The sequence below is a fragment of the Idiotropiscis lumnitzeri genome, unplaced genomic scaffold, assembly GCF_059441095.1.
Source record: "Idiotropiscis lumnitzeri isolate Australia: NSW breed Sydney's pygmy pipehorse unplaced genomic scaffold, RoL_Ilum_1.0 HiC_scaffold_40, whole genome shotgun sequence".
In the NCBI taxonomy this organism is placed as follows: domain Eukaryota; kingdom Metazoa; phylum Chordata; class Actinopteri; order Syngnathiformes; family Syngnathidae; genus Idiotropiscis; species Idiotropiscis lumnitzeri.
This window is the reverse complement of record NW_028283578.1, coordinates 1,645,463-1,667,766: the sequence shown is the minus strand read 5'-3', so window position 1 is coordinate 1,667,766 and position 22,304 is coordinate 1,645,463. Positions and strand designations below refer to the sequence as shown.

At 43.3% G+C, this 22,304-nt stretch overlaps 1 protein-coding gene and 1 pseudogene across 20 annotated transcripts in view; both read left to right on the top strand.

Moving 5' to 3' along the window:
* ca10a (carbonic anhydrase 10 (inactive)a) overlaps positions 1 to 22,304 on the top strand; it is a 211,321-nt gene that overhangs the window by 128,408 nt on the left and 60,609 nt on the right. For 12 of the 20 annotated variants that reach the window (XR_015840588.1, XR_015840590.1, XR_015840589.1 and 9 more), the window contains exons 6-9: positions 8,929 to 9,012; positions 10,690 to 10,762; positions 16,638 to 16,792; positions 19,036 to 19,210. Coding sequence is in view for 13 of the 20 variants with exons in the window: in XM_088287355.1 (XP_088143481.1) it covers positions 8,929 to 9,012; positions 10,690 to 10,762; positions 16,638 to 16,792; positions 19,036 to 19,210 (487 nt within the window). In the remaining 7 variants the exon portion in view is untranslated. Of the gene's footprint in view, positions 1 to 8,928; positions 9,013 to 10,689; positions 10,763 to 16,637; positions 16,793 to 17,773; positions 18,394 to 19,035; positions 19,211 to 19,273; positions 22,297 to 22,304 lie in introns of those variants that run through there. The other 8 variants (XR_015840594.1, XM_088287356.1, XM_088287359.1 and 5 more) reach the window with 4 other exon arrangements.
* On the top strand, positions 13,000 to 13,969 carry LOC148315784 (uncharacterized; annotated as a pseudogene).

Genomic DNA, 22,304 nt, shown 5'->3' with positions numbered 1-22,304 from the left:
GAGAGCTCGGGATAGTCCTTGCCCTTCTCTTACATGAACAGTTTTACGGCATCCAAAAGCTCAAAGAAGCGAGAGAGCACTTTGTCTTTTGACAGCCACCTCACAGTGCAGTGCAGCGGCAGGTCACCTGGAAGCCCTTGGTCCAGCTCAGCGATGAGACTCCTGAATTGCCTGTGGTTAAGCGCGTGTGTGCGGATGTAGTTCACGATTTCCATCACAGGCTTCATGACGTTGTCTGAATTCAATGATTTAGACACGAGTTGCTCCCTGTGGATGATGCAATGGAAATTCCAAAAGTCGGGAAATGTTTGATCAGTTTTACATAGCCCCACAAGCTCGTTCACGGATCCGATCATGGCCGGCGCTCCATCCGTGGCTATTGCAGTTAGTTTTGCTATGGGCAGGTTCGCTTTTGCAAATGCAGCCATCATCGTTTCTTTCACATCTATGCCACGGGTTCTGTCTTTTAATGGCACAATATCAAGGAATTCTTTTTAGATCATACTTTCATTTGACATAGACCGTGCAAAAATTGCTAACTGAGGCTTGTGTCATGATTTGTATTTGTTATTTTTGGTTTAGTATTTGGTTTCATGTTTTGGCCTTGTTCATGTGTCTTGTCTTGTCTCGTCTTGTCTATTGTTTCCACCTGTGCTCGTTTACCCAAGCCCTAGTGTTAACCAATCCGGTCCTTCCAACCCTCCGTGTCTTGTCCAGGTGCTCCTCGTTGTCTCGTCAAGTTGTGTGTATTTAGTTCCCTGGTTGCTTTCAGTTCTTGTTGGTTCATTGCCATTTTAAGTGTCGCTTGTCCCTGTCGCTTGTCCCGGTTGCCTGTCCCTGTTGCCAGTTCCTGTCGCCTCTCCCTGTAGTTGGTTTCCTGTCGTTAAGTTTTTCCAAGTTCCTTGTTTGCCTTGGTTTTCTGTTTAATAAATGCCCTTTAAGTTACCCCTGCCTGGCTTCCCTGCGTTTGGGTCCTCATCTTCCTCAACCTTGACAGAATGAACCAACCAGTACTGGACCCAGCGGGAAGCTCACGGCGACGAGTTCGCCGTTGCCGCTCAAGCTGGTACCCCCCTCAGCCTGCCGACCAACCCCTTCGTGTGAGTTCTATATGTTCCGCCAAGCCAGTTCCCCACTCTTCTTCGTCTCGTGTTAACATCTTTAATTACGACACCATTTTGTCCCCCCATGTTTTTGTTAATTCAGATTTAGATGATGACCCCTATTTTCATTTGTCTGATTCCGAGTTTTACCCAGATTTTGATTTTTCTCAAGAGTTTTCTTCTCCCAGTCAGTTTTTGTCACGGTTTTCTTTTGAGTCCACCCCTGAATCCCACCCATCAGACCTTTACTTGGGCACCCGGTTGGCCATCTATCCCGGACCTCCGCGGGGTGATCAACGACGGCGCCCAAGTAAAGGGTCTGCCACCTTTCGTCATAACACCCGCTATTTACACCCTGAGCCACATTCTTCACAGCCACTTCGTTCACCTCGTCCACAGTCTGTTTCTGCACCTCCTTCCGCTCGTCCTTCGTTTTGTAGCGCACGTTCACCAGCCCCTGTAGTCTCGGTCCCTCGCGTCTCCCGTTCCCCTGAATCCCTATGGCGGCAGGCTGATAGGGATCAGGTCCCGGACCCGGCTCCTCACGAGCTGCAGCCTCCCGACCCAGCTGCTTGCAAGCTGCAGCCTCCCGTCCCGGCTTCTCGCCAGCTGCAGCCTCCCGTCCCGGCTCCTCGCCAGCTGCAGCCTCCCGTCCCGGCTCCTCGCCAGCTGCAGCCTCCCGTCCCGGCTCCTCGCCAGCTGCAGCGTCCCGTCCCGGCTCCTCGCCAGCTGCAGCGTCCCGTCCCGGCTCCTCGCCAGCTGCAGCGTCCCGTCCCGGCTCCTCGCCAGCTGCAGTGTCCCGTCCCGGCTCCTCGCCAGCTGCAGCGTCCCGTCCCGGCTCCTCGCCAGCTGCAGCAACCCACGCAGCCTCCAGAGTCCCACTCGGGCTCACCGCCAGCTGCTGAACCCTGTTCCAGCTCCTCCCCAGCTGCTGAGCCTCGTCCCGGCTCCTCGACAGCTGATGAGCCCTGTCCCGGCTCCCCGCCAGCTGCTGAGCCCCGTTCCGGCTCCCCGCCAGCGGATGAGCCCCGTTCCGGCTCCCCGCCAGCGGATGAGTCCCGTTCCGGCTCCCTGCCAGCTGATAAGCCCCGTCCCGGTTCCCCCCGAGCTGCTGGGGCCCGTTCTGGCCTCCCGAGAGCTGCTGACCCCCGTTCCGGCGCCTCGCCAGCGCTTCAAGTTTAGATGTTAGGGATCCCCCAAAAACCTGGTCCGAGGCAATCATATACTCAAAGAAGGAAGGGACCCTTAGCAGTGCATGGGTTATTGGCCTATAAGCTTGCTGTGTCAGGATTTAAAAATCTTGACTTCTATTTTGGCAGACAGAATACAAAAATACACACAGAAATGAATCAATTCAGACCAGACAGGGTTTATTACCGCTAGACGTAGCACCGACAATGTTAGATGGACCCTCAACCTGCAATCCATTGCCTCGGCCAGAAGGACTCCATCAACATTTCTCAGCCTGGATGCAGAAAAAGCGTTTGACAGGCTGGATTGGACATTTCTGGACCAAACAATCTATATGGGCTTTAATGAAACTTTTTTGCGTTGGATCCAGGTGTTTTATATGACCCCCGGTCGAGAGTTAGGGTTAACGGACATTGTTCCGATTTCTTTAAGATGAGTAGGGGGACAAGACAGGGAGACGCACTTTCGCCTATCCTATTTGCTCTTAGTATTGAACCCCTCGCTGAATTGATCAGAAGAAATCGACTTATACAAGGAATACATGATGAGGGCGGACACCAACACAAAATAGTGCTGTATGCCGACGACATACTATTATTTGTTGAAAATCCAGCCCACTCAATCCCGGCTCTGTTGCAAAATTTTCCGGATTATTGTCATGTGTCTGGCTATAAAATCATTCCTAATAAATCAGTAGTGGTGATGGTGTCTGGGATATGGCCTAGTCAACTCGATGACATAGTGACCTTTCGCAGAAATAATCAGAGCTTTAAGTATTTGGGGTGCACGTTCACCCCCCAACTTTCACAATTATATAAAGCAAATTATAATAAATTATTCGAGACATTTAGAAACTAATTGGAAAGATGGGATGTACTACCGTTATCTCTTTTGGGTAGAATAGAGGCCATTAAAATGAATCTGCTTCCCAGACTCAAGTTCCTGTTCCAATCCCTCGCAGTTATTGTCCTGTCATCAGCCTTCCACATGCTAGACAAGCTTTTATCGAAATTTGTATGGCAGAACAAGGGACCAAAGGTGAGACTTAAAACACTCACTCTTTGGAAGAACAGAGGTGGTCTCGGTCTCCCAAATATGCAACATTATTTCTGGGCATCACAATTGACAGCAGTTGTTGCATGGATCACCAATGATGGAGAGCTGGACTGGGTGAACATTGAGCAGAACTCATTGCCAGCTGTTCCTCCATCAGTGCTAGTGTTTTTGAATACCCAGGCCAAAAAGAAACTGGAAGTTACAAACATATGGGTGAGGCACATGTTAAAAGAATGGTCAATAGAGCAAAAAAGAATTAGAGGATGCGCAGCTCTCTCTTGGGCTGTGCAGATCTCTAGAAATCCGGACTTCCCTCCCTCATTGTCAGATATCACCTTTACAAGGTGGGCAAACACTAAGATGAGAGTTATTGATCAGTTATTTTGTGACAATGTTATGCAACCATTCTCCTATTTACAAGAGAATTTTTCACTTCCCGGAAGTGACATGTTCAGATATTTTCAGCTCAGACATTGTGTAACAAACCACGAAGATTGGAATCTTATTAAGAGAGCGCCATCCAATCTTGAAGCTTACTTTATCAATGTGATCAAAAGTCGTCTGCCTACCAAAAAGAATCTCCCATATATACCGAAATTTAGTTTTGGATTCTACAGACAATAGTTCGTACATCAAAACTAAATGGGAAATGGAGTTGAATGTTATTATTGAGGATCAAGAGTGGGAAGAAATATGTACGGGGTCTCATGGGGGTACTAATGTTTGGACACAATTTGACTGGAAGATGTAGGTGAGATTTTTTTGGACCCCCTTGGTGTGTTCAAATTTATGAATAACACATCTGTTAAATATTGCTGGGGGGGTGTGGATTGATTGGCAACCACTAGCATATATTTTGGGACTTCACGAATTTGCTCCCTTATTGGAAGGAGGTTAAGAGCGAGATCGATAGAGCACTTCGAATCAATTTGTCATTCAATCCAAAACAGTTACTTTTTGATCTTCCGTTCGAAGCTGATGTTTATGACACAGACCAAAAATACCTGCTGCATATACTCTTGATGACAGCTAGGAAAAATGTGACAATAAATTGGATGAAACCTCAGCCACCAAACGTGTCACTGTGGAAGCAGTGGGAGGTTTATGATATGGAGGCCCTTAGTGCGAAGTTACAACTGAAGTCTGACACTTTTGAAAAGTTGTGGAGGACATATCTTTGTTTGATTAGAACAATGCATTACGTAATATTAATGTTCACACAGTTTGATATCCGCGTTTCCCTTTTCTGCCTGTTACTGTCATTTCTGGTGTACAAAATTGTAAAAATGTTTCTCTTGTTTTTTATTTCTACTATTTTCTTATTTTATGTTGTTCTGTGGAGGATTGTTACACACTGTTGATTCATAAAAATAAAGTTAAAAAAAAAAAAAGAAAATGGCGATCAGTTGTTTGTGGTCAGTTTCCTCTGTTATCATCTCCCTACCATACAAATAATGAAACCGTTGACACGATACTCAAGCACTCCTTCTCTATCTATCGCATAGTTCTGTTCAGTCTGTGTTAGGGCGCATGACGCAAACACCACTGGTTGTACCTCCTACATCAGGCAAAAGCCCAGTCCCTTTTGGCTAACGTTGCTCTGGATGGTGACCGGCTTCGTCACGTCGTAGTGCCTCAGGACTGGTGCAGCCATGACCAGTCACTTAATTTCCTGGAAAGCTGCCTCGTGTTTGAGCAGCCAATGCCATAGCACGTCCTTGTCCAATAGACGGCGGTTCACACATCCCCATTAAGTGCGGCAGAAACTTAGCAAGGTAGGTCACAAATCCTATAAATCTCTGGTCTGCTTTGACATCAGTGGGCCAATAGATGGCAGAAGGCTTCACACACCTCCGATAAGTGCGACAGAAACTTAGCAAGGTAGGTCACTGTCAAAGAAATTAGTTTGTCATATTATCAAGTTTCAAACTATGCTTACAGGTCATTTGAAATTCAAGTGAACATTGTACCCGTGTTATCCAGTGTTAACAGAAGTGCCTGCACTGATAGGAAGAGACAAGTCAGGCGCACATTCCAGACGGATATGAAGTAAAAGTGTCTGAGATCCAAGGACACAAACTGAAGTCACACTGACCTTTATGCGAGGGGTGTTTCCATTCTGTATGAGTTGCATATTCAAATTGCTTTGCTGTGATACAATAAAAACCACGCGGGAGCAGGAAGCAGTAGCTTCGCCCCTGACTGCTCAGGGGGCTGCTCCTCGCGAGTGACAAAGACGATCTTGGCTGGTTGATTCATTTTGTTCAGGCTTGTTTTAATAGAAACTTCCCTGACAGTCACAAATCCTATAGATTTCTGGTGTGCTTTGACATCAGTGGGGCAGGGCGTATCCTGTACAGCCCTGCTCTTCTCTGGGTCCGGTTGCAGACCCCCTACCATCAATATGTGTCCGTGAAACTTCACTTCTTTGACTTTGAACTGGAGTTTTTTTCGGCTCAGTCTTAGTTTGATTTCGCTGCATCTGTCCTTCAAAACTGCCAGTTTGACGTTGTGGTCTAATTCGGCCTCAGCATCAGTGTCACCACAACCCACAAACAATATTTCGTCAGCTATGGGATCGACTCCACTGAGCCCTGCCAAAAGTTCATGCTGTTTCCGCTGAAAAACCTCAGGAGCAAGAGACACTCCAAAGGGTAACTTCAACCACCGATACCTGCCCCATGGTGTCCAAAATGCCGTCTTGTAGCTGCTGTCTCTGTCCAATTTGTATTGTAGGAAAGCATAACGTGCATCCGCAAGTGTAAAAATCCTGGCTTTGGGGAGCTTGTACAGCCTGTGTCCAAAATTTGCTGCTTAGTAAGGGGCCTCATGCTCATGCGATCCACCTTATTCAACTCCTCAGGTATGGTGAAATGCATCAGCCCCAGCTAAACGCTCGTCGCACCACAAAGAAGGGGTCTTTGGTGGCACCTGACGATCGACGAAGTCTAGCCAGTGATATTTCTCAAGTGCTTTCAACACCATCCAGCCCGCCTTATTGGGAGACAAGCTGGAGCAGGCGGGAGTGGCCCACCACCTCATCACATGGATTCACGACTACCTCACAAACCGGCCACAGTACGTGAGAACACAAGAGTGTGTGTCTGACGTGCTCCTCTGCAGCACGGGAGCGCCGCAGGGAACTGTGCTGGCTCCCTTCCTGTTCACCCTCTACACCTCGGACTACAAATACAATTCCACAACCTGTCACCTGCAGAAGTTCTCTGATGACTCTGCGATTGTCGGCCTCATCACTGACGATGACGATCGGGAGTAAAGAGGGGGTACGCAGGGGTTCGTGGACTGGTGTCAGCAGAACCGCCTCCAAATCAACGCTGGGAAATCCAAAGAGCTGGTGGTGGATTTCCGCAAGCGTCGGCACTCTCCACCTGCACCAGTGAATATCCAGGGAACAGACGTTGAGAGGGTCTCAACTTACAAGTACCTGGGTGTTCATCTGAACAATAAACTGGACTGGAGCGACAACACAGATGCTCTCTATAGGAAGGGTCAGAGCAGACTCTTCCTACTCAGGAGGCTGAGGTCCTTTGGCGTTCGGGGAACACTCCTCAGGAACTTCTATGACTAGGTGGTTTCACCGGTCATCTTCTATGGAGTGGTCTCCTGGGCAGGAGGCATCTCGGACCGGGACAAAAAGAGACTGAACAAACTAGTGAGGAGGGTCAGCTCTGTCCTGGGCTGCTCCCTGGACTCTGTGGACTCAGTGGGGGGCAGGAGGATGAAGGCAAAACTGTCATCAATGCTGGACAAACCAGCCCACCCACTCAATGACACTCTGAGAACACTTTACAGCTCCTTCAGTGACAGACTTTTACACCCTCGCTGTACCAAAGAGAGATTTCGCCGCTCCTTCCTGCCGACTGCTGTAAAACTTTTTAACAAGAACATTGGGTCAGGCCTACAAACAGGAGGGCATTAGTGCAACTGTGCAGTCCTAGGATGCAATATTAACTACTACTGTACTTTCAGCCAAGGGTGTACTTAAACATCGACCAATGATGTATTATGTTTACCATTACAGTATTCTTATTACAATACTTCTATCACTGTAGTATTTCTACCACTGCAGGATGTTCACTATTACAGTACTTTTATCATTGCAGTACTTTTATAATTACTGTATTTCCTATCATTGCTGTACTTTTACTATTGCAGTATATTTTATCATTGCAGTACTTTTACCATTACAGTACTTTTATCATTGCAGTATTTTCTATCATTGCAGTACTTTCCTGTCATTTCAGTACTCTCACCATTACAGTACTTTTATCATTGTAATATCTTTATCATTGCAGTATTTTCAATCATTCAGTAGCTTTTATCATTACAGTATTTCCCCCTCTGTATAATGGACAGGCATTAGGAGTATTTCCTTACACTAGATACGTTTATACTGTGTATATTTGCATGCTTTTTATGAATGTCTGCTGCTAATGTTATACATCAACGGCTACATTACGCCGCCGACTCTGTGTGATCTATATCTTTGCTGCTGTAACACTTCAAATTTCCCCATTGTGGGACTAATAAAGAACATCTTTATCTTTATCTTTATCTTTACCCCGCACTGTGCATTCAGTTCGAAAGATCCCAACAGAGCCCATTGTTTCCCCTGAGTACAACAGCAGTTTGACTGTGCTCAGAAGCAGTGGTGCTTAAGGAGCCAGTTTCCTCTTATCCTCAATGCTCATGACATTGCACGTAGCCCCAGAATGCAGCTGGCACCTTTGTGATCGTCTGTTTATCATGAGAGTGCTCTCAGTTGAAAAGACATAGTCCCTCACACTCTCATCTTCACTGCTTGTTACCTCTGCTGGATTCACTTGATCTGACCATGCATGTTTCATGCACACCATTACAAAATGGTTGAGAGATCCACACCCACGGCAGGTCTTTCCGGGGCAGGCATCACGTCCGCGTAAGTGTCTAAGTCCACAGTACTTGCATACACTGTTGGTGACCTTCTGCCGCATATTCTCGTGGGGCTTGTCTGAGCGGTCATGCTTGAACTGACCTCACTGCTGTTGCCTGTTTACAGCATGAACCTGTTCCATGTGTTTGTTTTGGATAATAATTTTCGGCTTGATATTCGTCGCTTCCGCTGCTCTGCATATGTCGATTGCAGAATCAAGTGTGAGGTTATTTTCCCTGAGTAAGCAGCGCCGCACACTTTTATCACAAATACCAAGGACCAGCCTGTCCCTTATCAGCTCTTCCCACAGCACACCATAATCGCGAGTGGTTGCTTTTTCCCTTAGTCTCGTTACAAACGCACTGATTGGCTCGCCTTTGTCCTGCTTTGTCGTTCCAAAGACATACTTCTCAAATATGACATTCCTTTTTGGCTTAAAATAGCCTTCTAATGCATCCAAAATTGCTTTCACATTCACCTGTTGTTCTACCGCCAGATCGAGCTTGTGCTTATAGATGTGTCGATATTCCCTGCCCATCACTTGTCTCAGTGTTGCCGCTTCCGATTTCGCATCCAAGCCAGAAGCCAGTACATAATCCTCAAATTCGGCCCTGAAATTGTCCCAATTCTTTGCTACATCCCCAGTCAACTTCGTTTCGTCCGGGGTTGGATTGCTTGATGCCATGCCGCCTCTCGTTCTCCAAAATCAGCTTGAAGACATTGAAAAAGATAAGTCCTACTCACGGTTATCCAAGGTATTCATGTACTTCTGACAATGTGTTTGTGGTTTCTTATAAAAGACAAGACATGTGCGTAATCTTCATAACTCCATTCATTGAACACATAAGTGCACACACACTTCCGCATTACAATCCTGAGGGGCATACCATTCCGGCAACACCAGGTGTCTCCCTAAACAGAGACTTTAACTGTGTCTTGTGGGGATATAATGATCAACTACCTGCCGACTTGGGTCCTAAATCCAATCTTTGACAACGCTAATGCCGGAATTAGGCTTGGTAGATGTTTGACGCCGTTTACATGCCAGGGAAAAATACTTCACTTTTTTCTCACATGTACAAGGCACCCACTCTCGGCTAGATATGTTTTTTATGTCTGCGGTGGACTCCTTTAGCGCTTTTCAATGTAATATTGAAGCAATCACAATATCCAAATAGAAATTCAAATATTGATGAGCCAATGTAACCATTTTAAATTGTGATAAAATTTAACAGGAATTGCAAAAATGACTTTTGGAGTATTTTCAAATTAATAATAATAATAATAATGGGTGTCCCCAACAATTTTATGGGAGGCAGCTAGGTGTTTTTTTTAAGGGGCAACATTGCGATCTACACTAGATATAAAAAGGAGTGACTTGCGGAGCGACACAGTTGGAGAACGAAATTCGTAAATTAGAGAGATATTATCTAACAACGCAAAATGATAGCACACTTACCAGATTTACGATTTATTAATCTATAAAGTGGAGGGACAACTCAGATTCTCGGCTCAGAAGTATTATGAATTCAGTAACAGGGTGATCCGTCTTTTGGCATTTCAGTTGTGTTAAGCACAGTCAAGCAGAGTAGTGCCTAAAATTAGATGCCCAAGTACTGGAAATATGATGCTTCAGCCCTAGGATCATGCAAATGCTTTGACCTCTTCCATCCATCCATCTTCTGTACCGCTTCTCCTCACTAGGGTCGCGGGGGGTGCTGGAGCCTATCCCAGCTATCTTCGGGCAGTAGGCGGGGGACACCCTGAACTAGTTGCCAGCCAATTGCAGGGCACACCGAGACGAACAACCATCCGCGCTCACACTCATACCTAGGGGCAATTTAGAGTGTCCAATCAACCTGCCATGCATGTTTTTGAAATGTGGGAGGAAACCGGAGTACCCGGAGAAAACCCACGCAGGCATGGGGAGAACATGCAAACTCCACACAGGATGGCCGGAGCCGGGATTGAACCCACGCCCGATGCTGTCTCTCACTGTGAGGCCATTGTGCTAACCAGTCGGGCCACCGTGCTGCTTTGACCTCTTATTACCAGGAAATAAGGAAAAAATTAGGAACTTTCTTGACGCGATTACTCTTATTAAGTTGACTTAGGACGAGGCAGATCAGTTAACTTACAGAGGAAGAAATTAAAAGAATTTTGAAACTCAAAAACAATGAGTCATGGCAGTAACTGAAAAAGAAATTATAAAAAAACAAAGCAAAATGCCGTTATATGAAAAAAAGCTAAAATTTACTTTTCATTTTCTTTCTTGTTTCTTTACTTTATTTGCCTTTTATTTAACCTACAAATGTGTCCGATCATTTTGCCTGATCCTGTATATCAAAAAGAATTTGGTGCAATTTCATTACTAATTTCTTCTCTCTATTCCTGTTGTTTATCCAGGTAGCTGAAACATCTAACAGCTTTCTGAATCGATTGTTGAATAGAGACAGCATCACAAGAGTAACGTATAAAAGTAAGTGGTTGTTTGTCTCAACAAAGCTTACTACTGTATTAGATTTAAGATGCTTGGAATACTAAATTTTATAATAAATAATGGCTTTACATTAGAAGTATTGTTATTGATAAAATATTTGATATAATGATATATTTGTAAACTGTACTTCAAAACTGGCGTTTTCCCATCAGATTTTATTTATTTTCTTTTTATAAATTGCAAAAGTTATTCAGATTTATGAGGTTTACCAATTACCGATCTATATTTTGCAGTTTTCAAAATATTTTGAAAAACTATTAGCACATAGATTGAACATTTTATTGCAAAACAATCTTTCAAGCGAAAATCAGTACGGTTTCAGAGAAAAGAGGAGCACATCTCTGGCAACAATGGAACTTGTGGAAGAAATTCCAAACAGTACAGATAAAAAATAATTCACTGTTGACCCAAAAAAAATCTTTGATAGTATAAACCACATTATATTAATGGAAAAATAAGAGATGTATTGTATCAGTATGTACAGTTTAAGAATTTAAAATCAAACAACTTGAAGATAACTCACGGGGTCCGCCAAGGGGCTGTGCTTGGTCCTAAAGTATTTCAACTTGCTGATGACACAACTTCATACTGCTCTGGATCAGCTTTGAGCGGCTGCTGAGTACTGTGGGAAAAGAAATAGACACATCAAATAATTGGTTTGACACTAATAAATTATCTTTAAATTTAAACAAAATGAAGTATATAGTCTTTAGTACCAGACAAATTAAACGCAGTCAAAATTATTGTTAATGCAATTGTAATAGCAAGAGTAAAAGAGAACATTTCTTGGGAGTTATTATAGATGAAATGTTAAAAATCTCAGAAAATATAGGTATCCTGTATAAAACCATCTCCTGCGTAAGGATTTACATATATATGTACTTTATATACTTTATACTTTATATACTTAATATTGCTCATTATTATTTGCCATACTGACATACTATGTGGAGGTATGGGGTAATGCTTTCAAAACAAACATTCGGTCGACTTTTAAGCTACAAAAAAGAGCTATATGAATTATTAATCGTTCAACTTATATAGAATCACCTAATCCATTATTTATTGAATTAAACACTGCAATTCTATCGCTTAGTCGAATTCAGAACAGCACAAATAATATATAAAGCACACAATTAATCAACTTTGCCAAAGTATCCTGAAGCTGTTTGAAATCAGAGGTGCTCTTATACTTTAAGGGGAGCAAAGGTCTTTAAAAAAACCAAGACTAAGAACAAACATAAGGGAAATGTGTGTTTCTGTAAAAGGTGTTAATTTATGGAATTATTATGATAATGAATTGAAAATTTGTCAATAACCAGTGTTTGAAAAGTGGTTTAAAATGTAGTACTACAAAAATATCAAAATCATATGTAGACATAAGAACTTGTACCGAATCTATAATTCTAGGGTCTACCCTTTCCAGGCTGGTGTAGCAGATTTGTAACACCTATATGCTAATCCCCTAATTAATACACAATAATATTTTATGATTCTTTTTTTACTTAAAGAACCACTGCAGAACTTAGTTGTGAGTTAGCAACAAAAAGTATCCTACTAGCTCACTAGATGGCAAGCTCTCTCACTTTGAAAAGGTCTTTTTAGGTTTTGCTGAAATTGATTTTAAAGGCATCAATTAAATGTAATTATCTTTATCAATTTAATTTATTTTGAAAGCAATTCTGCAAAGGATGCATGTTAAAAATAGAGAGATACAGTACATGCCAATTTGTAGATTTTATCTCCTCTAGTTTTTACACCAGGGGCTATTTCACTGTTGCTAATTTGCAACATTTGGCCAGCTATGTGCCAGTGGTTGCCACATGCTTTATCTACTAGTTTGCCAATATTTTGAGGATCAGTCTATATTTGGGTTATTTTCCAATCACCAGTATTTACTTATTACTTTGGAGGTGTTATTGATGGTATAGCCAATGGAAAATGAAATTATTTAGTATGAAGTTACACACTATCCGAGGGAAATTTGATCAAAAGCAATGGCATAATAGGATGTTCATTTGATTCTGCAGTGATCAAAACGGATGTAGCCTAAAATCCATGACACACAATAATATAGGTCTTTGTTGGACTGAAAGCTTTTGCTTAATATTATAACAGTTGCTACCATAAATCGTAGCCGTCTCTGTGGATATACCCACAAAAGTGACAAGGAGCTGTCATTGGCTGTGCGTGGTGTGTAATTGGTGAAATCTGAAATGATAAGTGGGTTGGCCATCGTCAAGTTGTATGAGGAGGCAGTGTTACTGGCATCACCCTTCATTGGCCCTGATCCTGTTGATTGATACAGATGGTGGTCGAAAGAGAAGAAATATATGGACGTAGACAGACCCCACATTTTTAAGGTGTACAACAACACGGGATGAGTTGACATGGAGGACATGTTTTGGTAGCTCTCTATCACAATGAAATCCACCCATGTCGTTTGTATCTGCACATTATGTACTACTTGACTCTTAGGTGGCCGACTGGTTAGCATGATGGCCTCACAGTGCAGAGGTCGTGGGATCGATTCCAGCTCAGGCCTTAGGCTCAGGACACTCTAAATTGCCCCTAGGTGTGAGTGTGAGCGCGGATGGTTGTCCGTCTTTGTGTGCCCTGCGATTGGCTGGCAACCAGTTCAGGGTGTACCCCGCATACTGCCTGGAGATAGCTGGGATAGGCTCAGCGAGACTTGTACGGATAATGGATGGATGGATGGATGATTGACCCGAGGTTAAATGGCTGTCTTTCTACCGCCATCATCTCAACCAGAAGCAGGAGAAAGAAGTGCATGCCGCTTCTTGACTTCCGTAATCAAGGTGGAGTTGCCCTCACCAGGGTTGGCAAATGGGCTGCCTTGAACACCAAGAAAAGAGGACGACTGTCATCAGAAGATGCTCCAGAAGTCGTCAAACTGCTCACCCCCACCTCCACTTCAGAAGATCATCAAACAAGACCGATTTGATCATTTTCCCACCCATCTGATAAATATGGACGATGCAGACTGTATGAGAATGGCGACATGCAAATGGCCTGCCCTAAAATGCAAAGTGCTTTTGTGCTTTACAAAGCACAAAAATTGTTTATTGGACTACCACACGACATTCATATACGGCCTTCTCAATTAGGATTTGAGATGTCAGTGTAGTATTTCTCCATATTATTTGATGCAAGCAAATCAAAAGTTATAGTTTTTATTATTGAAATGTATTGTTACAATTGTATTTTTTTTAATATATTTTTCATTCATGTATAACAAAGTTGCTTTTGTTGTTATTCTGTTACTGTGAAACACTCAGTTAGTCTTCAGTGTTAATTTCCCACTCCGGGCCAAAGTTGTAAATCGGCAACATCCCAGAATGCATTGCATGTGAAGGTTTCACTCCAAAAAAGGTCAGAATTATATTCTACTATCCCATATGAAAATTCAAGATAAAGATAAAAATGTCCTTTAATAGTCCCACAATGGGGAAATTTGCAGTGTTACAGCAGCAAAGATATAGATCACACAGAGGCGGTGGCATAATGTAGCCGTTAATCATAAAAAGCATGCAAATATACACAGTATATATGTATATGCACAGATCCCCATGTACACACACACTTACATCCCACAACATATACAAGTGTAAGGAAACACTCCTAATGTCTGTCCATGGTAGAGAGGGGAAATAAATTAAAACGCTGCAATGATAAAAAAATACTAAATGATATAAAATACTGCAGTGATAAAAATACTGCAATGATAAAAGTACTGTAATGGTAAAAATACTGCAATGATATAAAATACTGCAATGATAAAAGTACTGTAAAAGTAAAAGTACTGCAATGATAGAAAATACTGCAATGATAAAATACTGTAATGATAAGAATACTGCAATGGTAAACAAAATACAGCATTGATCACAATTTAAGTACAGCATTGGATAAAGCACAGTAGTATTGTGTATTGCATCCTAGGACTGCACAATTGCACTAATCACCGCCCGTTTGTAGGCCTGACGTAATGTTCTTGTTAAAAAGTCTGACAGCAGCCGGCAGGAAGGAGTGGCAAATGAGTTGAACCTATTTTTCAATAGGTTTGATCAAATGCCTGCCCCCGCTCAGTCTCCCCTGCTGCAGCCCCTACCAACCCCTCCTGCCTCTGCGAACGAGACCCTCTCTCCCACTCTCTCTCCTCTTTTCTCTACCCCTCTCTCTCTCCTCCCTTCGCTCCCCTCTCTCTCTCCACAGGCTTCAGTTCCCAGCCACATCAGACAACCATGTCCATGGTACAGAGGGGGAAATAAATAAAAACGCTGCAATGAAAAAAAAAAAAAGACTGAATTATAGAAAATACTGCAATGATAAAAGTACTGTCATAGTAAAATACTGCAATGATAAAAGTACTGTCATAGTAAAATACTGCAATGATAAAAGTACAGTAATACCTCGCTACTTCGCGGTTCACCTTTCGCGGGTTCAGTGCTTCGCAGGTCTAAAAAATATTCAAAAATTAAAAACTTTTTTGCCCGGGCACGATCGGGGCTCTCCATTCGCTCCGCTCCGCGGGGGCATTGTAGTTTCGTCGAGCGGCACGATGGGGCGCTGGAGCGGTTAGACGGCCGCCGTGCGCCGAAGAAGAGCGTGGGCGAAGAGGAGAGTGGACGAAGAAGAGCAAGTTCCCCCGGGCACGATCGGGGGCGACGTTTCGCGAGGTTCGGACAGTACCAGAGCTCTGGCCGGCGTGTGTGGCAGTTAAGCCGAAGAGGAGCACCTTCCGCCCGGGCACGAGCGGGGCGACATTTCGCTCCGTTCGGGACCGTACGAGAGCTCTGGAGCAGGCCGGCCGCCGTGCGTGGCAATTACGCCGAAGAGGAGTACCTTCCGCCCGGGGCACGAGCGGGGCGAAATGAAACCGAGTTCAACCGAACGGAGACACGCTTCGGGAGAGCAGGTCCGGCGTGCGTGACAATTAAGCTGAAGAGGAGCACCTCTTCCGCCCGGGCACGAGCGGAGCGCGAAGCTGTCAGTTATGAATGAATAAGTGAATAAATAAATAAATGAAGAATGCCACCTTTCATCTCACAGGGCACACCGGACGGCGTACCAGCAGGTAAAAGTCGAAGTAATTAAATAAATACAAAAAGAAGTAATTGAATAAATACAAAAATAATGGCTGGGGAATAAAACAATACGTTTTAATAATAATTTGTTTTTTTTTGTTATAACATGAATTTCACTCTCTCTCTCTCTCTACCCGTATTCTATATGGTGTACTGTATACAGGGGGGTATACTGTATACCTGTATAGGTTTTTTAAAGTATTTTTGAAGGGGCGCCGCTACTTCGCGGATTTTAAGTTTTCGCGGGTGGTCTCGGTCCCCATTAACCACGATAACCGGGGTATTACTGTATATAATGTATTTATATATGTATATACTATATATGTATATGTATATATATATATATATATATATATATATATATACATAGATTAAAAACCGTGACCTTTAGGAGTGTGGTGACTATTGACATCCCTCCCTGACATTGGTGATCTCACATTATTAATGGAAATGTGTTTAACCAATGGCTGGTTGGCTGAATTCTCACAAAAGCTGCTTTACCACCCGAGGGACTTCTTATGACGTGACAAACAGTTTTGGCCTAACTAGGCTGACTATTCCAAAATGCTAGCATGAAAAAAGTAGAGTATGGTGCACCCAGTGTATGTGTTCAAAACAGAAATACCACACACAACTGAGACTGCGCCCTTTAATTCTCTGAGCCCTATGGTTGAGAAAATATGGTAGTTTTTTTGTTATTAATCACTAACTATGCTGCTTTTGTCTTCTGTTTGCTTCTTTCAATACAGATGATGCTTATCTTCTGACAGGACTAAACATAGAGGAGATATATCCAGACACAATTAGTTTTATCACTTACGATGGCTCAATGACTATCCCTCCATGTTTTGAGACTGCCACATGGATCCTGATGAACAAGCCAGTTTACGTCACTCGCATGCAGGTGAGCCTAATGCCGATTCAAGCCTCATTCTCCCTGAGCTACCCGGATTTTTCAAAAATATTGTTACACTTCATTTACACACGTACAAAAATAAGGTCCCTGATATATATATATATATATAGCGGTTGGGATGAAGATCAACGCCTCTAAATCTGAGACCATGGTCCTCAGTCGGAAAAGGGTGGAGTGCCCTCTCCAGGTCGGGGAGGAGATCCTGCCCCAAGTGGAGGAGTTTAAGTATCTTGGGGTCTTGTTTACAAGTGAGGGGAGGATGGAGCGAGAGATCGACAGGCGGATCGGTGCAGCCTCCGCTGTGATGCGGACGCTGTATCGGTCTGTCGTGGTGAAGAGGGAGCTGAGCCAGAAGGCAAAGCTCTCGATTTACCGGTCGATCTTCGTTCCTACCCTCACCTATGGTCACGAGCTGTGGGTCGCGACCGAAAGAACAAGATCTCGGATACAAGCGGCCGAAATGAGTTTCCTCCGCAGGGTGTCTGGGCTCTCCCTTAGAGATAGGGTGAGAAGCTTGGCCATCCGGGAGGGACTCAGTGTCGAGCCGCTGTTCCTCCACGTAGAGAGGAGCCAGATGAGGTGGCTCGGGCATCTGTTTAGGTATTCCGGGCATGTCCCACGGCAGGAGGCCCAGAGGACGACCCAGGACACGCTGGAGAGACTACGTCTGGCCTGGGAACGCCTGGGCATCCCTCCGGCAGAGCTGGAAGATGTGGCTGGGGAGCGGGAAGTCTGGGCTTCCCTGCTGAAGCTGCTGCCCCCGCAACCCGACCCCGGATAAGCGGCGGATAATGGATGGATGGATAAAATAATATATATATATATATATATATATATATATATATATATATATATATATATATATATATATCGGCTGCCATGTTTTTCACAACTTCAACTTCAGGGTTTTCCTGCACATCCCACACAGACTTCCATTCATTCGTCCGCTTTGCCTCATGTGTGTCGCAGGCGTGCTGGAGCCTATCTCAGCTGCAGCAGGCTTGGACTGGTTGCCAGCCAATCGCAGGGCACACAAAGACAAACAACGATCCGCATATACACTCATACCTAGGGACAATATAGAGTGTTCCATCAAACTACCATGTTTTTGAAATGTGAGAGGAAACCGAAGTACCCGGAGAAAACCCTCACAGGCACGGGCAGATCAAGCTCCACACAGGAAGGCTGGAGCTGGAATTGAACCCTGCACCTCTGTACTGTACTGTGAGGCACCTCTGTACCGTGATTACCAGTCGTCCACCGTGCCTCCCTCATACATAAACAAAATGAATTAAAAAAAATACTTCATAAACTTCATAAAATAATAGCCCAAGTCAGTTATATCAGTTTTGCTGACCTGTATTTATGTTGCTTTGTCTCCCTCTACGGGCATTTTGGCGTAATTAACTATTTTCCCTGCTATTTCTAACTTGCCTTCTTATTGGCACATTTAGTCACGTGACACCTCCAGTTCAAAGTGCATGCAGAGTCTGCTCACTGCCGCATTAGCTTTACGTGTTTACAGCCATTCGACGGTCTGTGTTCTCATAATTTCCTCTCGCTGTTTGTGCCTGAAAAAAGCATCGCTTGTGAGTAGCATTTTCCTTTCCTTTTCATGTAACACTTGCGCATGTGTGGCGAATTTGATGTTATATACATTTAGTTTATTGCTTGCATTCTGAGTGTCAGTTACTTTATAGTAAGCTATAGACTACATTTTACATTGTCTACAAGTTATGCACAGCTCTTTATATTATCGTTTGTGTATGCTTATTTTATTTTGAATAACGTGCTATAGTTGTACTACATGTTTTACAAATAATTATACTCAAGAGATTGAAGACAACAGTAAAACAATTCAACTTTACTCCAGCCTCTGCATTTCTCTTGAAGATTGTTCGCTATCTGTCAATTTGTGTTCAGACACACATTGAGGACAGAATAACAAGAAAACTGTACTAAATACTGATGTATTATATTCAGTAATAATTTCATTTCAGTGGAAGTAGAATTCTGTAGAATTGATGTTTAACTAATGCTGTAATGGCCAGCGTCTTGAGGAGATACAAATATTTTGGAATGTAAAACATGATGTTGGCCAAAACCACAAAAAAATGCTGCTTTATGTTTGAACTGCAACTATTATGCAGCGCTGACCAAGTTTATTGTATTATATTTAGTCTAGCAGACATTTTAAGTCAAACATTTTCATCACCTTTTCTCTTTCTCAGATACACTCTTTGCGCCTGCTGAGCCAGAACCAGCAGTCTCAGATATTCCTGAGCATGAGTGATAATGTCCGTCCAACTCAGCCACTGATCAACCGCTGCATCCGCACCAATATTAACTTCAGCATGCAAGGAAAAGATTGCCCAAACAACAGAGTCCATAAGCTTCAATATAGAGGTAAAAGGGTAGAATTGATATATAATACATTCTTGTTGCTCTAAGATATTCTCATTCTTCCAGGTTGTCTTATTCTCAGGGCATTGATTTGATCACACTGCTCTGTTGGTCTTAGATGTTTCTCCTCCCATCCAAGTAGGCTCCTGCACTTAGTTAACAGCAGTACAGCCCAATTGACTTATACTGCCATTTCCAAAATTGGATTGCATAGTTTTCAAGAAAAGGTTGAAACTAAAACCTACAGTATTTCCACTTCCATTTAACCATAACTTTTCAAACACTTTGCAAGTGGCGTTGAAGTTTCACGTGTGTTCGAGCATGGTTGCGATAAGATGTTGCCTGGTGACATCCCGGCAGACGTCTTTCAAATTAATGCGCTCCCATCATGGTGGAAGCGGCGACGCGGCAAACATCGTGGCCATCTGATGAAGCTAGAAAAGGAGTTAAAACACGCTTCGTCACTTGCCTGTTCCCGAATGCATGGATGTACTCTTTTGTGGAGCGTTTGAGAGCCCGTTGGCTGTCCAGGAGCGCTTCGTTTTCGCTGCTGTGCATGCGTCCTCCAACTACTGAGAGACCTTCCCAGAAATCGCCGATTGGAGGATCTACGCACACCTGCAATTCCCGCAAGGATAGCATTGTTAACGCTTGTGCGTTGACAAACAAAACACTAGTCTGAGGGAGCTATTTCTTTACAATGACTTGGATTTCCTCTGCCTGACGGAGACTTGGACTGGCAGCGGTGAGTGCAGTGTGATGCTTGAACTACTACCGCCTGCAGGTTCTTACTTGGACACTCCAAGAACGTCAGGTCGTGGTACAGGATCGGCGACTATTTTTAAAAACAATTTTGAATGTAAGCCTTGTATATTTGCCACATTGATCAACAGCTTCGAAAGCACTCTATTTAAAGTTGGCAGGGCTGCTTCTGTGCTCTGCGCTATCATTCCAACCGTGCTGTCATTGCCAACCTCCCAGATACAACCCGGAGTTTCTCAATGACTTTTCAAATTTTCTTGCCGAAATTACACTGAAATATGATCACATCCTGTTGATGGGGGATTTGTGTGTGCTGTCCGGAAAAAGGACAAGCAAGAGACATATCGTATCAAATCCCAAAGGACTGGCTGTCGCTGGCGGTTGCTGTTACTAAAGCAAGGTGAATGAGTATAAAAGGAAATACATGTCCAGTCGATCAGGCAAATTGTCATAATCCGCGTACTCTATTTAGAAGCATCGATTCTGCACTTAAACCCCATCAGCCGATTTGCACGGACTGTTCCCCTGAAACGTTCCTTGTTCCACAGTGTTATATTCCTTTGAGGCGGTCTCCTTGTCATCTTTGAAGGATGTGGTTTGTAATATTAGGCCAATCGGCTCCCTATATGATTCCATCCCTCCTCGTTTCTTTTAGGAGGTTCTCCCAAGTATTAGCCAATCAGTTTTGGCAATTGTCAATAGCAGTCTACCATCTGGTGTCAGTCCCCCAATATTTTAATGATGTTGTGGTGCAACCCCTGCTTAAGAATCCTGGCCTTGATCAAGATGTGCTGTCGAAGTTTAGATAAAGAAATATTTATGATTTTGCCAAGCCTGATGTGTTTGCAAAATTTCATGAGTTTTTGTGTTTAGAACTTCAAAATCAGCGTTGTTTTATTGACGAACTGTGTGATGCCACGGCAACAGCTTTTCACGAAAAATTATAAATTTTGTATTTTGACATCTTCAAGGCGTAAACACTCAGCTGAGCATATATGAGGTTTACATGTTAACCTGCGAGGGTAAAACATCAAAGAAAATAACTTGTATTTGCTTTAACCTGTAGGTGGTGCCACCACTATGATGAAAAAGAAATTTGTAGATGCCTACAGGGCTGGACTATTATCAAATATGAAACATTTCGAGAAGATTGGATCATCTGAGTCATGTTACAGCAGCTTTTATTGCCACAGTGAATAATCAGACTTTGCAGCACTGTAATGGCCATGCCCTTTGCCAAAAAGTCACAAAAGTTACGTCTCGAGGCTGTATTGCCACATTTTCAGTTGGATTTGTTCAACAGGCTCCGTGCAGTATGTTAAAAAGTAAAAAAGTATACCATATTTTCCAGGCCATAGGGCGCTCTTTAAAGTCCCTAATCTTGCCCAAAACAAACAAAGCGCCTTGTAAAGCGGCGCGCCCATTACATGGACTATGCATCACTCGCGACCATCAACCCTTTTACTCATTGGGCTGTTCGGAGTGCATGTTAGCACACCCTGCTGGTCAAAGTCTGAGTCATCTATGCTTCTAATTGACCGTGACTTATACATTATGTGACTATGGTGTTTGGGTGATGGTGTAGGAGAAAGCTGGACAAAAGGGCAGCTGTCCACAATGTTGTAGTCTGTCTTATCATTTATGTTATTGCAAGCAAGAAACGTCCCAGGTTGAGACAACAGACAAAAAGCCCAAAGCACAACAGCACATCTCTCTAAACAGCCATGCACATCTCTCTAAACAGCCATATGATTGGCTGAGTCTGAGTGCCTCCCAAGAAGGCATTTCTGTAGTGATGGGTCGAAGAGGCATCCTGTATCGTTTCGACACAGTGACACAATGTATTGACACTGTGTTGCTGAATACTGACACCTGGTGGACTTGCAGGAAACATTTGACAGGGTCATCTGACACTGATCTGTCAAACTAATTTTATCCAATTCCATTGATTAGCGACGTGATGTGTTTTTATATATCCTATTTCGTATTACTTTCCATCGCACTAATTATTCTCTTATCTAATTTATATATTTAACTGAATTATTGTAGTATTGCACTGGAGAGGGGAGCTCTCTAATCTCGTTGCACACTTGAGTACAATGACGAAAGGGATTTCTGATTCTGATTAGGCATTTGCTTTCACATTATTTTTACATACACGCAATTTCATAAAAAAAATCTTTGATATTCGAGACGCAGTTGATAAATTAAGAGAACATCTGTCTGAATGCCCAAGTAAAAGTGTTGTGACTCACAATGGACTCATTGTAATTAAAGATTTTTATTCAAAAGAAATTAGTTTCTCCAGCGTTTTTGTTCTTCAGTTTATTTCTTT